General features: G+C 37.7%; 2 protein-coding genes across 2 annotated transcripts; one reads left to right on the plus strand and one right to left on the minus strand.

The window, feature by feature from the left end:
• Positions 1-619: 619 nt before the first annotated feature.
• On the plus strand, positions 620-3,660 carry LOC106132057 (uncharacterized). Its single transcript, XM_060947408.1, has 5 exons — positions 620-773; positions 1,132-1,182; positions 1,494-1,609; positions 2,522-2,707; positions 3,505-3,660. The coding sequence occupies exons 1-5, from the start codon at positions 620-622 to the stop codon at positions 3,658-3,660; spliced, it is 663 nt and encodes a 220-aa protein (XP_060803391.1).
• A 3,475-nt stretch (positions 3,661-7,135) lies between these two features.
• On the minus strand, positions 7,136-13,024 carry LOC106132058 (malate dehydrogenase, mitochondrial). The gene is made up of 8 exons (XM_013331372.2): positions 12,771-13,024; positions 12,396-12,559; positions 11,588-11,695; positions 10,964-11,227; positions 10,156-10,374; positions 9,652-9,777; positions 9,387-9,533; positions 7,136-8,832 (listed from the first exon to the last, which is right to left on the minus strand). Exons 1-8 carry the CDS (start codon positions 12,931-12,933, stop codon positions 8,629-8,631), a joined length of 1,395 nt encoding a protein of 464 aa, XP_013186826.2. The 5' UTR covers positions 12,934-13,024; the 3' UTR covers positions 7,136-8,628.
• Positions 13,025-13,231: the final 207 nt, after the last annotated feature.

The raw sequence follows: 13,231 nt of genomic DNA on the forward strand, positions 1-13,231 counted from the left end.
GCCTCTTTATTGAGTCTATGTTCGTTAAAGGAACTAGAACTTTGAAATAAATATTAAAATTTAGGTATTTTATATTTCTGCGCCCTTTGAAAAACTGCTCAAGGGTTCTAGTGAACGTTTAAATCTTTGTTTTAATTAACTTTTATATATATACGTTTATACGGAACAGATTACCTAGATTTTGATGGATAATCTAGCAAAACCAATAAAAAATTATACAGGACGTTTTTACGGACCTTTAAACATTATTTCTCAGTATTATCATGTAGTCGGCTTGGTGGAAGAAGAAGAGTTAGTAAGAAAGATAAATAAAGTCTTTGATCGGGCTAGTTTATCAAATTATAGGGTGTCGCAAGGATAAAACCCGAATCTTGTTTTGCTACGTAAATTGAAAATTGATTACTATAATAACGACGATTTAAAACCTTTTTATATTAACAGTAGACTTTTTATTTCGAAAATAGAAGACATACGAAAACAAGAAAGTCGCGTGTCAAAATTTACAAAGAGTGACGTTTCACCCATTTGTAATAATTAAAAAAATAGCTGGGCAAAAATTTGGTGATAAATTTGTGTGGTTTTAGTGAAAAAGGACGAATGGATGCTTGAATGATAAAGAATGTCAGAACAGGAGAAAAAAAGTGGTGGTGGGAGCACGGCACCTCTTGTGGTGGTGGAGCAGACGACAGCGAGCAGACACAAGCCCATCCGCGCCGACCAGGAGGAAGCCACGGACCTCCATCGCAAGCATTCTAAAGTCCCCGTTGTTGGTAGTGAGTTCCCTTTACATACTTTACAAATGACAGCGATACATGACATTTTGACCATTAAGTTGAACTGCAAAAGCGACACCGGACTTAGTAGGCAGAGACAGGGACAGGGACAGGGATCATGCCAAGTGGATACGTGTAGTACTTGCCATGATCCCTGTATTCTCCTTTGTGAGTTTTAAATAAAATTCTATTGAAATTTTTCCCGAAAGTGGGTGGTTGTTTGTTAACATTTAATTGTTCATCATTATTGTTACATGATATGTATATTTGATAAGTTTTTAATAGTTACATTTGAATTGTTTAAAAGTGTTAATAAAGTAATGATGAAATATAGTACCCTTTCATTTATTTTCAGCAGTAGCTGAGGAATCGAAAGTGTCTTCTGCGCAAGATCCAGAATGCGACCACGGTAAGATCTTATTTCCATCTTCTTTCTTATCAGTACCGTATTGTCTATTGTTTTATTAAACTGTTATTTTTCGGAGGATTCATTAGGTGCATGTCATAAATGAATTGGAATTTTTTGAAAAAGATTTTACAGTTACTTTTTTAACACGAGTACCGAAATTTTTATTGTGCGGATTAAAAAGTTAATTGGTCTTTTTTATCCACATTCACGAAAAGATGACGTTGTATATTGTAAACGGGTACTTACAATTAAAAAGGTTTTATTGTTATCTTTTACTAAAAATAAATATTAAAAGCGACTTGTATTTACAGCAATGTCCACCGAAAAACAAAAGCAAAGCATGTCTAAAAAATTCAGTTCCGTCACCAGTAAGCGGGGCCCATCCATGGAAACTATCACCTTAGCACCCATGGAAATAGAAACGAAGGTACGACCAATGAAAACCGTTATTTCTATTATAATAATAACATTGGATGTGGAGGCAGTCCAGAAAAATAATAACTCCACGACTTAGTATAAAAGGTAAATATTGTAGTATGCAACCTCTTTGAAGAAACATAAATATTTTCTCCAATTGATGATAGAAACTCAAACGTCCAATATTATTTGAAACCAAACAAAGAAATATAAGTATTCATGCTAGGTGAATCATGTAGTTTCAACATAATTCAAAGCCCATTCGCATACCAAATTCTTTCACGGAACATTTAAACGACATGCAGCCAGCATTAGATATGATGATTATACATATTTTCCTAACTAGCTGTGCCCGTGACTTCGTCCGCCTGGAATAGTTATTTTGGGCATCATTGAAGCCCTCAAGGATGAATAATTTTCCCCGTTTCTTTTTCTAATTTCTTCGCTCCTAATAGTTGCAGCGTGATATTATATAAGCCTTAAGCCTTCCTCGATAAATGGTCTATTCAACAACTTAAAAGAATTTTTCAATTCGAACCAGAAGTTCCTGAGATTAGTGCGTTCAAACAAACAAGCAAACAAACTTTTCAGCTTTATAATATTAGTATAGATAATGAGTAATTCCAGAAAAAAATTAAACCGAATTCAAATCTCATAACTTTTGTTTTATCATTACATTCGCAAGTAAGTATTATTTGAGTTGGGATCAGAGAGAGAGAGAGTTTGATGATAAGTATCCTGCACTAGTCCCGAGTTGAGTTGTAGCTACTGGTAAAAAAGGCAATTAATGATGATAAATGAAGCAAAACTTCTTCTTCCTCCTGGCGTTAGTCCCAGATACATCCTCGCCTTTTGATCAACTCCAAAAAGTGAATAAGCAATGCCAACATTTAGGATTTCTTTATTTCTAATATCCTTTTAGCGAGATGCACCATCGTCGCATCAACAACCGATCCCGCCTAGTGTAGAAATAGTGGCTTCTCATTCTGACAATCAAGTGGAAGATAAACAAGAGACTCAGTTGGAGAAGAAGGCTGACACTGACAGCATAACGGATGAGATCAAAGAGTTGCGGACCCCGGATGCAACGAAGAAACATTCAGAATGGGTGAGCGTTTTCTGTATTTCTTGTTAATCTGACATGAGCTACGGTTATCCAGAGTATAATTGCATCATATCTGTTTCTTATTTATTTTGACACAAACACGTTTTAAACACGTTACTGTACAGGAGAGGTACAGTTCCAAAGTCCAAACAGTGTCAAGAAATAATAACAACGTACGTTTTAATTTAAAATAAAGACAATACTCTGAGGTTTTAATGCTCACATTAGATATAAGTACTTGGTTCCAGTTTCATTTTCACAATTCATCAGGGATAGGCTTATAAAGTTGGGTTTTATCTTTTAGGCGAATGGGTCGGGGACCTGTCACTATTTGAATCTCAATTCTATCATTTAGTCTAACAGCTGGACGTGGCCTATCAGTTTTTCAAGACTGCTAGCCGTATCCACCCCGCAAGGGATAAAGACGTGGCGTGTGATTAGGTTAATGAATGAATTTAAATTCATATGACAGATTACTTACAATACATCTACAAGGTAAAGAAGTTCGCAAATTTTCATTTCATCTCAAAAAATACTTACGCGACTCTGCCCGCGTACCTAATGTAATTTCTTCAATCATTTTGCCGGTACCCATCTAATGTTAAAAGAGATTATTCATAGCGAATACCTACTCTTTTCGAAATTATCGTTTGGTCATTACTGTCACGATAAACGTCTCATAAAAAAGCGCGGCAGCCCGTCCTTGGCTATTTTCATTACAATGTTACATTCAAGCCCATACCTTTTATCTAACGTCGATTTATTTGACGCAATAAAGTGATAATTTTGGATTTTTATAGTCTGACGATGAGGAAGCGGGCGGGCTGCCTCGCAGCGAGTCGCGGGCGTCGCGCATGTCCCGGGCGGTGCGGCAGCTGTTCTGTTGCGGCGTGCGGTACGAGGCGGCCTCCGAGGACGAGCTGTCCCCGCGCTCGGGCTACGCCACCGGGATATGATTGCCCAGATCTACCACCGCCCTGCTTGTGCACACATACTCACATGTTACCCTGGCTGGCCATTTCCGACCGCCGAGCCGCTACCTCAACCGCTACGTGTACATTTAAGCCGTAAATGATCATAACTCTGACGCCATTAAACCCCAGTATGTGTGGAACGCTACGTGTTGAGTCAAGGGCGCCGGCGGGTGGGAATGGCCAGCTAGACTATCGGGAACAGTGTCACGATTTCACGTATACTTAGCTCTGTATATAAAATTACTAATAGAAATCTTGAATGGCTTTGAAACATAATTTGTCAATAACCTGCTACTTCACCAAAAATATTTTTACGCTTTCAATGTTAATTTATTAGAATATTATGAAACTTATTATTAGCATATTCATACGTTGTAATAGTATTAGTAATGTATTATTACTAAGAATAACATACAGTTAATAATGTATGGTGAATGTAAATTAAAGTTCGTTTCTATTTACAATCCAACTGACTTTTCTATTTTTGATCAATTCTATTTTCGTGTGAATTATAGTGACAAAGTCAAGCCTCCTTCTTACCTCTTTAAACTTTATATGTACTTAATTAACTAGGTATTAGGGTAGAGCCACCAAAGAGTACGCACTTTTTAAACTTTTATTTCTAGAAAAATCAACTTTGATCATACACTTTGTACTTATTATTTATTTAAAACTTTGGTTAATTAGGAACATTCTTTGAAATCTTATTCTTGAGTAATATCATTAAAAAATACTTAAAAACGCTTAAACTTAGAACTCCTACCATGCGTACTCTTAGGGTAGTGCTTCGCAAAGAGTACGCGCTGAGTACCTTTCATAGAAGGTAAGAGTACGCATGAAAGCAGAATAAGATCATCAGCTCTAGCAGTCATCACACGTGAAGGATCCAAACCCGACATAGTCTGTGCACTCATCATGCCACCAGGCTTCATATTTATTACATTGGATCCAATCCTCTTGTGGCGGTTCAACGTTAGTTTCAAGACAAAGAGGGCATCTAATTACTTCTTAATAATAATAAAGGCGTAGGGACGTGACGACCCCATCGCCCTCTGTGGAAGGGTTTCCTTCCCAGTGCAGTCAGTTTCCGCGGGGCGGCTTGTGGCGGAACCGTTGGTGAGTGGCGACACCACGGACCCTACCTCCTGGGGAACATACAGACATGCGCTGCGCTATACACACAAATACACACAGTGAGACTATCCCTGCCTCTGGCTTGCCTTAACCGGCCCGCCAGAGTGGAGTCGCAAGAGCAGATCCTATGCTCCAGGATGGAAGTGTATAGCGTAATGGCGTAATAGCGGGGAAACCAGCACGGGGTCATACCCGCCGCATGGTGGCTTATTTAGGGTGCCCACAGGCTGCTGTATAGCCAATGAGCAGCGAGTCACCATCTGCCTAATCAAAATTACGTGAGAGATTTTCGAGGCAGATGTCCGTATCTCACTCCATAGCCCAGTAATCCAATCCACTTGCATCCCATCCGCATGACCAAGACTAACTAAATCCCTCTCTGGAAATAGTTTGGCAGCTGTGGAGGGCTGTCCGTTGGTGTATCCCAATCAAGGGATCTCCACAGCTGCAGCCATCTCACTTTTGAACGTAAGGTACCAAAGGGCTCTTCATGTTGGCTTCGGCCCCATGAACGCCTCCCAAATGACCTCCAAAATGACCCTATGGGCCCGTGCACATTTTACATGTACCAACATAATAATAATATTACTAATTTTCTGTTGGATTTTCTAATATATTTACCCATGATGATGCCAGGTCCTGTTAAATATTAAAAAAACCTGAACAAACCCAAGCAATATAAATTTTTGCGACACACAAGGTAAGAGTACGCGTGCGCACTCTTTGGGTGCGTACTCTTACGAAATAGGGGTATTTAATCTACGGTCATTATAATTTTTGAAAGCAAGTGTTGTAGCGACATAACCTATGAATAAAAACAAAATTTGGAACACATATTTAATGTAAAACAACATTTGATAGGTATAAATTTATAGCCAGTCTTATAAAACATATTTTAAATTGTTAAAAAATAAGATCAAACTAATCTAAAAACTATTTTTAGTTATAAAATTGTAAATAAATACCTCAATGAAGCGCATCCTTGTCCGATACTTTGATATTACATTTGCCACTGACAGATAAGCCAGTCTTTCCAGTACAAGAATAAAAAATACTTTTATGGGCATTGCGTACTCTTTGGTAGCGCGTACTCTTTGGTGGCTCTACCCTACTTAAAAATATTATTTATAAACTTAATTCTATTGGAATCTTCGCAGTGAGGCAGTATCTATACAATAAATGATCTACATTCACTGTCAAGATCATGAACCTATTTGAGTTTTAAATTAGTTGGCTTAATTAAAGAATAAAATAATTCCTGATGCCTCCATGGACTATTACAGGGGTCATGGGTAAAAAAGAAAGCAAGCAACAATAAAATAACTAACATTCATAATCGGTTTCTTTAGGCCAATGGAGACAATGAAAGGTATGATGAGAATTCTGCTGATATATCTTCATATGAGCATGCGACAAAAATAGGCGAAATGGTAAGATATTGGCCTTTTATATTATTTTATACTACCTATTGATTTAGTGGAAATCTTTTAAGGTGTAGTTGCAGTCATATAGGTAAATTAGTTGCTGGATACAGGATTCACCAAAGCAGACATTTAAATTAAATGATTATGAATAAGAACTAGAATAAAGCTGTAATATTTTAATTTTAGGCGGCGAGTTCAAGTGCAACAAAGAAAAAAGAAATATCATGGGAAGACGAGGAATATCTGAGAAAGGTTCATGTGAGGGTAAGTTAAGGTTAAACTTTATAATCAAAATTAAGAACGAAGACCAATATTATCAATCAGTTAATTTTAAAAGACTTTGAATTCTTCCGACCATCAAATATTACCAACCAGTACCCGTCATATTTTACATTTTGTATACATATCTAGAATTGCCACATCTCTGTGAAAGAACTAAGTACTTTTTGTCACGAAATATTAATACTTTTGTGACTTAATTTGAATAAAGAGGTTATGCTTACCTCTTTTCAGGATATGGGAGTGCGGAGTCAAGTTTGGATGTTGGAAGGTAAAGCTTCCATTGGGCCGTGCTTTCGAGAACTTGCCCCCAACGTCGGTCCATCGGGGATATTAATATGTGTACCAAAGGTAAGAAGGCATAAAGTGACAGGAATGCTTAAATTAATCGATTGTTCATCTTGAAAAGATCAATGAAAACAGGTCAAGTAAGCAAATATACAAGGCAAGCAAATGAAAACTTTGGACAGGGAAAGGTGAATCTTGATCGAACGGGAGACATTCTGGTGGAAGGCCGAACCAAAATCATAAGTCATTGTTTCACGTTTATCAACGAACCTTATATTTATTGATCCTGATAATAATTTGTTTTATTTTTGTGAATTTTAGAAGTACCCAAAACATAAGTGTGAGACTGCAGGATCCAACCCGATACCATCCGTAGTCAATATCAACGTTTTGAAAGTAAGTTTTCAACAAGTATTTTATTTAATTAACAATTAATTTATTTAATTGGTTTGCAAGCAAAGAATGTTTCGTACCTACATAGTGTTACAAACCGCTTTATTTCCAGTTCACAATTTAAAAGTGAATCAAGGGTAAGCTTTAGCTTTATATATAAAACTATATTATTTCGAAACAAATTTCTTGAAAATTCGCAATTTCACATTGTTTCAGAAGTATTTGCCAACAAAATCTAAAAGTCAAACAAATCATAATACGAAAGCAAAGAAGGCAATGGACATAAATGAAGGGCACAAGGTACATAGATAGGTTGAATACATCTTATAGGTATGTTCTACTAGCATTTGCCCGCAGCTTAAACTAAATCTATAAATGTCCTGTTTTTCTGTGTCCTGTCTAAATATTAGGATGATTAAATATGTTATTAAACAAAGACTCGTGGTCCGATCAATGGGACAAATCGTGGAACCACAAGAAATCTGAGTTCAACGGTAAAGCTATAAAAAAACTTACTTTCGCATTATAAGTTGGAAGTGTTGGAATATAAGTTGTAATTAGGATTTGATACTTTTACGGGTTCCATATAGTAGAAAAGACGCATTCTTGTTTTCTGGCCCAAACGAAGCTTAAATTAGACATGTATGAGATTGTATGTTAATTAGGTAGTTGGGAATTCAGATAACATCTTGCAATTCCCAGAGAACGGGAAATAAACATGATATTTAATGTTACACGTTTATTGTTAAGAAGAAAATTCAGTATCATTTATTTTTAGACAGAGGAGCACATACCATGTGGGACCTTTTTTGGCGAATTCCGATCGAAACTTGAAAATATTACGTGCAAGATTATTAATGTGTTCAACATTTGAAAGTGTCTGTTTAAGTCTTTGTGCCGTTGTGATTGTATTTTTATGATAGACTTATGATGTTGTTTATGTAAATAAAACTGTTTTTAATTTTTTACATTAAATGCATTTTATTATCACATATCGTTTATAAAACAGTAAAGAATATAAAAACGTTTACAAAACATTGACAGATAACGATCGGGCAAAACGATTGAATCGGATTGAAAAATCTAAAATATTAATATTGTAAGTAGATTTTTAAATGAAGTTCTTTCTAAAATTTGTTAAGTTTGACGTTATGGAAACTACTACATCCTGATTTAAGGGAATAGCGGATGTATCCCATGCTTATGTTTTTGCAGCAATTCAGCGCATCCGAATGCGGATGTATTTATTACGCTTAAAATTCGACTTACTTTGCTTTGATTAGTTACACCATTCTAATCTAATTCGTCACATGTAGTAGGTACGTTTGAAACTTAAGGGTCTAATTCGTTTGTTTTATGTAATGCAGTAAGAACAAATTTCAAAGAATTCTCTTAATTCAAATTTTGAAATTTGTTCTTATATAATTACAAATTAGAATTTACAAGGGTCCATGGCCTTCTCTCGTATTTGTTGCTCGATCTGTACACTCCTCGGTACCCGGCACACAGAGCAAGCGCAACTCTTCAAAGGCATCTGGTGCGTCAGGTTGGCAGCGCGGGCCGCGTCGTAGTCCACGTCGCGGGGGCGCCAGCACAGCTCTGTGCTGCCACACTGGCAAGTCATTTCACGGCAAATCTGCAAATATATAATTAAAAGGTTATACAGCATCAGAAGCATCAGATTTAAATCTTATAGCAATGAGGGAGGACAGTACCAGTGGTTTATTGTCGGCGTTGGGAAGCAAAAACGATCCCATCGCTTAAAGGTGGACAGTGACCTGTTTCCTTACAACCCAGCTTTTGACGAGGTCATGAGAGAAAAAAAGACTCGGAACTCTCTTTTATCCTTCACGAATAAGCACTACAGTTTTGTAGCATCGCAAGGCAATGGAGTAATTGTGTCAGTATTATGCAGCGCTTTTATTGCTGTTATCTCCAGGTCCCGGTAGGCCTTGTTCTTAAAGCAAAGCCTGCTTCAACAGTCTTCAAAATTATGAGAGCTGATCGAGCAGCGGAAGTGAGAGCCGTAGTTGAAACTTTGAACTCCCGTTCTCGCTTCCGCATTTGAAAGGCGTGCTCGTATTAAAAACGTTATTATCCAAAGTAGTTGTGTTGAAGAGAGCCCGGACCGCAACTACCGGCAGTAGCACGAAACATTGTTAAAGCAGCATTAGGTACACATATACTCACGGACGCGAGGTACTCATCGCGACACGCGTCCGGACAGTCACACGTCCAGTTGACGGGCGGCACGCACGGCAGCACCGGCGGGGAGTAGCACGTGCTGGGGTGCACGTAACAGTTGCTGCAGCAGCATTGGGTGCACATTGAATATACCTAAAATATAGATTGCAGATTTGAAAAGAGAAACTATTTGTTTGGGAAAAATGTTTATGTTTTATAATTACAATGGTCTGGTTGAATAGAGATTCGAATAACAATGAAATAAACATACCAAGCAAATAGAACGAGCTATTTCGTTTCTGACGTACGGCAAACAATTACACAGAAGACAGTTCTCAAACTTTGTCAACTCTGGTATTCCTTGATTCTTCTCGACACCAGAAGGCCCCAGTACCACCTGGAAAATAATAACAACATCTAAATAACTTTATTATAAGAAAAAAGTACTAAGAACTAGATTTTCACATCTTTATAATTCCAAGACGAGACGAAAATATTATAAATTTTCTAAGTATTAGAATTGCAAACGCTATGAAACTTCAAAGAAATTAGGTACGATCTTTATTATATAGCAAAGAACTACTCGTAGTTATTACTTACTTCACTGTTATTTCTGTATAATCCGGGGACCTTCAGTAATGCTTGGTCCTCACCATCGCGCTTTTTGGTTTCCTGTGGGAACGGGATAGTGCGACCGAGGAGAAACTAGGTGCCTCCACGCAAAAAGGGTCTCAAAACGGAGGCTTACGTGCGGACACAAGCCTCGTATACTTACTTCACTAGCGAAGAACTGGCAGTCAGGCGCGCAGGTACCCATACTATCAACGTACGCGCACTGAACCAGCTTTTTTCCTCCTTGCAGACCTTTAACCACGTTGATAGTGGTCCGGGCTACTGCGTACGCGCCGGCGAGACAAGCCGTCTCAGTACAACAGCCTTTGGCGGCGCAAACAGCATCGTTACCACTCATTATGCAGGAAGTCACGCATTCAATCTGAAATATCAGGACACAAAATCTAATCCAATGATCTAACCAGGGTCAGGTTCTTCAGCAAGTTGCGAAGGTTTGACAGGAGTAGATCTGTGTCAGGATTTTGGATGACCAAAACCTATGAAGGCGTACCTCTGACTTCCCCCGGGAAAGATACAATTAGAGCAAGTGTGTGGAAACACTTACTAGATTCTATGGGAATAAACAAAAATGCTACAATACACTGAGGTATTGGTGATTCATAACCACTTATTTCACAACTGGACTATAATTTTAGAACATCTTATTCCTTACTAGCTGTGCTCGCGACTTCGTCCGCGTGGAATAGTTATTTTGGGCATCATTGAAGCCCACAAGGAAGTAATTATTTTCCCCGTTTTTCATCACATTTACCATTATTTCTTTGCTCCTTATAGTTGTAGCGTGATTTTGTTTAGCCTAAAGCCTTCCTTGATAAATGGTCTATTCAACGCAAAATTATAGGAACTACTGGTAAAAAATTTTTCAATTCGAACCAGTAGTTCCTGAGAATAGCGCGTTCAAACAAACAAACCTTTCAGCTTTATAATATTAGTATAGATTAATGTTTTACCTGTTCCTGCGTCATAGTACAAGGATGAACAGCCGCGGACAGCACAGGTACCATGGTCTGCGGGGTCGCGCCTCCTATTACCGGCACCCTTACAGACTCCGGCGGTACCCTCAAGAAATCAGCCAAGACAGTGTTGGCTCGGACACAGTTTAACTCCACACAGCCCAACAACGACCGTGGATTGTATGCCCCACGTAACCTTTGGATTTCACCGACTAAAGGGACCATACTTTCCACTGGCTCTGTTGCCACTATGACGAAAGCCTGGATATATTAAAGAATATTTGAGATTTATTTCAAAATATTCTATGATGTGAAGTCGTGCTACGGCGTATCGGTTAGGTCTACGCCGGAGCGATTCATTGTAGCTTTGGCGTAGCAGCTTCGCACTAAGACGTATTTCGCGTAGTACGCAAAAATAAACAAAATAATAATGTTTAAATATTTCTTTCTGTTCTTTTGTGTAAAGTCTATAGTATATCTTTAATATGAAAAGCGAGTCAATTTTGTTCTTTTGAGAAAAGCAGAGTCTATCAGGTATGGAGTGCAATGCAACTAACAACTACGGAGTTAAGTACGTATTTTTTTTTTTTGGTCATACTTTATATTCTAAGAAGTACTCACGGTTGGGCACATATTACAAATCTGCAATGTGATTTCTGTGATGATAGGAGCACTGTTTTCAAAAGTGTCACTACAATTCCGTGCCACTATCACAACCACTTTAGCTCCCTGTAAAAAAAAAATTATAATTATTTTTGCGGATAACAAATATAATTTACTTTTTGATATTGTTTGATAAATAATAATTATTGGCAATACACGAGAACAAGACAAAAAGTGTCACTTCGTGAAGAAACGGAGCGGACAGACAAAATTTAATTGGAGTTAGACTCAAGCGGCTTCATTTGAATATTTAAATTGCGCATATAAATAATAATTCAGTAATAAATATTAAATTGTGAAAATACAATAGGCGATCTTTTCGCTTAGCATAACAGTAAAACACAATATCGGTCGAATGGTAATGGTATGTAATTCAACCAAGGTAAACCGGTTCGAATTCTTCCTTGTCCATGTAACAGTGACTCTTTTCTGAGTTACTCGTGAGTCATTTGCTATATCGTTAAAAGATGCTATTATGGTGAGGAAAAATTTCGTCACGGAAGAGAAGTGCGGTGCATATTCAAGCAACTGACAACTGACAAGACTTACTTATTCCAGTTCCCGTAGAATGGCACGCGCGATATCACGCAAAAACTATCCCTGTTCCATTTCATGTCTTATAAAAAAGCGAAACAGCGATAGCTTTTCGCGCGATACAAACTCGTCGCGCGTGTGTTGCTACGAGAGAAGGATCATAGTCAAAGGCAGACCTCCTTATGTAACCAGGACTTATGCAAATAAAATGCTGAACGGACGAAAGTAATACCTTGAGAGCATCACATAGCATATGTCGGCCCGAAAACGACGAGACTTTGCACTTCGTGTCCACGTGACTCAGCTCCATGCCATATCCGCATGTAGCGCACACGTCATACAGTGCTATTTCGTCTAGCAATGGACACTGTTTCAGCAACAGCGCTAGAGGTTGACCTACTATCATAATAAATTAATATATATCTCAAATCAGCTTTAAATATGAAAGAATTCAAAAGTCAAAGATAAAGAATTTAGCCATAAAGCTTAACACCCGTTCGGTCTTCTCAATACAGCTGGTTCTGTTTATCCCGTAACGGATAAAGATATATATATATATAATATTTATGTATTAACTTATTCGCAAATCTCGTTTTTCAAGGCTGACCTGTTGCTCCAGCAGCACCGCATATTGTGACCTTCATTCCCTGAGGACAGGTGCTGTATTTTTTCCTAGGCTTAGTCCATCTTGTAGGTATATAAGACGTGACCCCGACCAACTGTCGTCCCTGTGATCGATATATATTTAAAAGACTACGAAAAATTTTCATATTTTTTTTCAATATTTTTCAATTTTATATACACTTTCTAATTCATTATTTTGACAGAAATTTCTTTGAGGTTTTGAATAGACTGTCACGACAATATTGAGACGGATGTCTGCAATGAGTAATTGAAAAATAGTTAAGTATTTATTTCTAGCAATAAGAATATTTAATTAGAATGAATCTTATGAAATTTACAGTTACAGTACCCTTTGCTGATTTAGTAAAAGTACCTACATCTTATATGTAGCTAACTAGCGTGGTATAGTTGTTTTGGGCATCATTGAAGCTCTCAAGGATGAAT

The sequence above is a fragment of the Amyelois transitella genome, chromosome 13, assembly GCF_032362555.1.
Source record: "Amyelois transitella isolate CPQ chromosome 13, ilAmyTran1.1, whole genome shotgun sequence".
NCBI lineage: Eukaryota > Metazoa > Arthropoda > Insecta > Lepidoptera > Pyralidae > Amyelois > Amyelois transitella.

What these genes read in the sequence shown, in the direction of transcription:
- LOC106132058 (XM_013331372.2), bottom strand. Translation starts at nt 12,933, where the DNA reads ATGAAAATTTTTCGTAGTCTTTTAAATATATATCGATCACAGGGACGA. An exon ending in GCCAGTTCTTCGCTAGTGAA is followed by an intron (nt 9,778 to 10,155) that starts GTAAGTATACGA and finishes ATTATTTTCCAG; the next exon opens with GTGGTACTGGGGCCTTCTGG. An exon ending in GCGATGAGTACCTCGCGTCC is followed by an intron (nt 8,833 to 9,386) that starts GTGAGTATATGT and finishes ATATATTTGCAG; the next exon opens with ATTTGCCGTGAAATGACTTG.
- LOC106132057 (XM_060947408.1), top strand. Translation starts at nt 620, where the DNA reads ATGTCAGAACAGGAGAAAAAAAGTGGTGGTGGGAGCACGGCACCTCTT. An exon ending in TAAAGTCCCCGTTGTTGGTA is followed by an intron (nt 774 to 1,131) that starts GTGAGTTCCCTT and finishes TATTTTCAGCAG; the next exon opens with TAGCTGAGGAATCGAAAGTG. An exon ending in AGATCCAGAATGCGACCACG is followed by an intron (nt 1,183 to 1,493) that starts GTAAGATCTTAT and finishes TTGTATTTACAG; the next exon opens with CAATGTCCACCGAAAAACAA.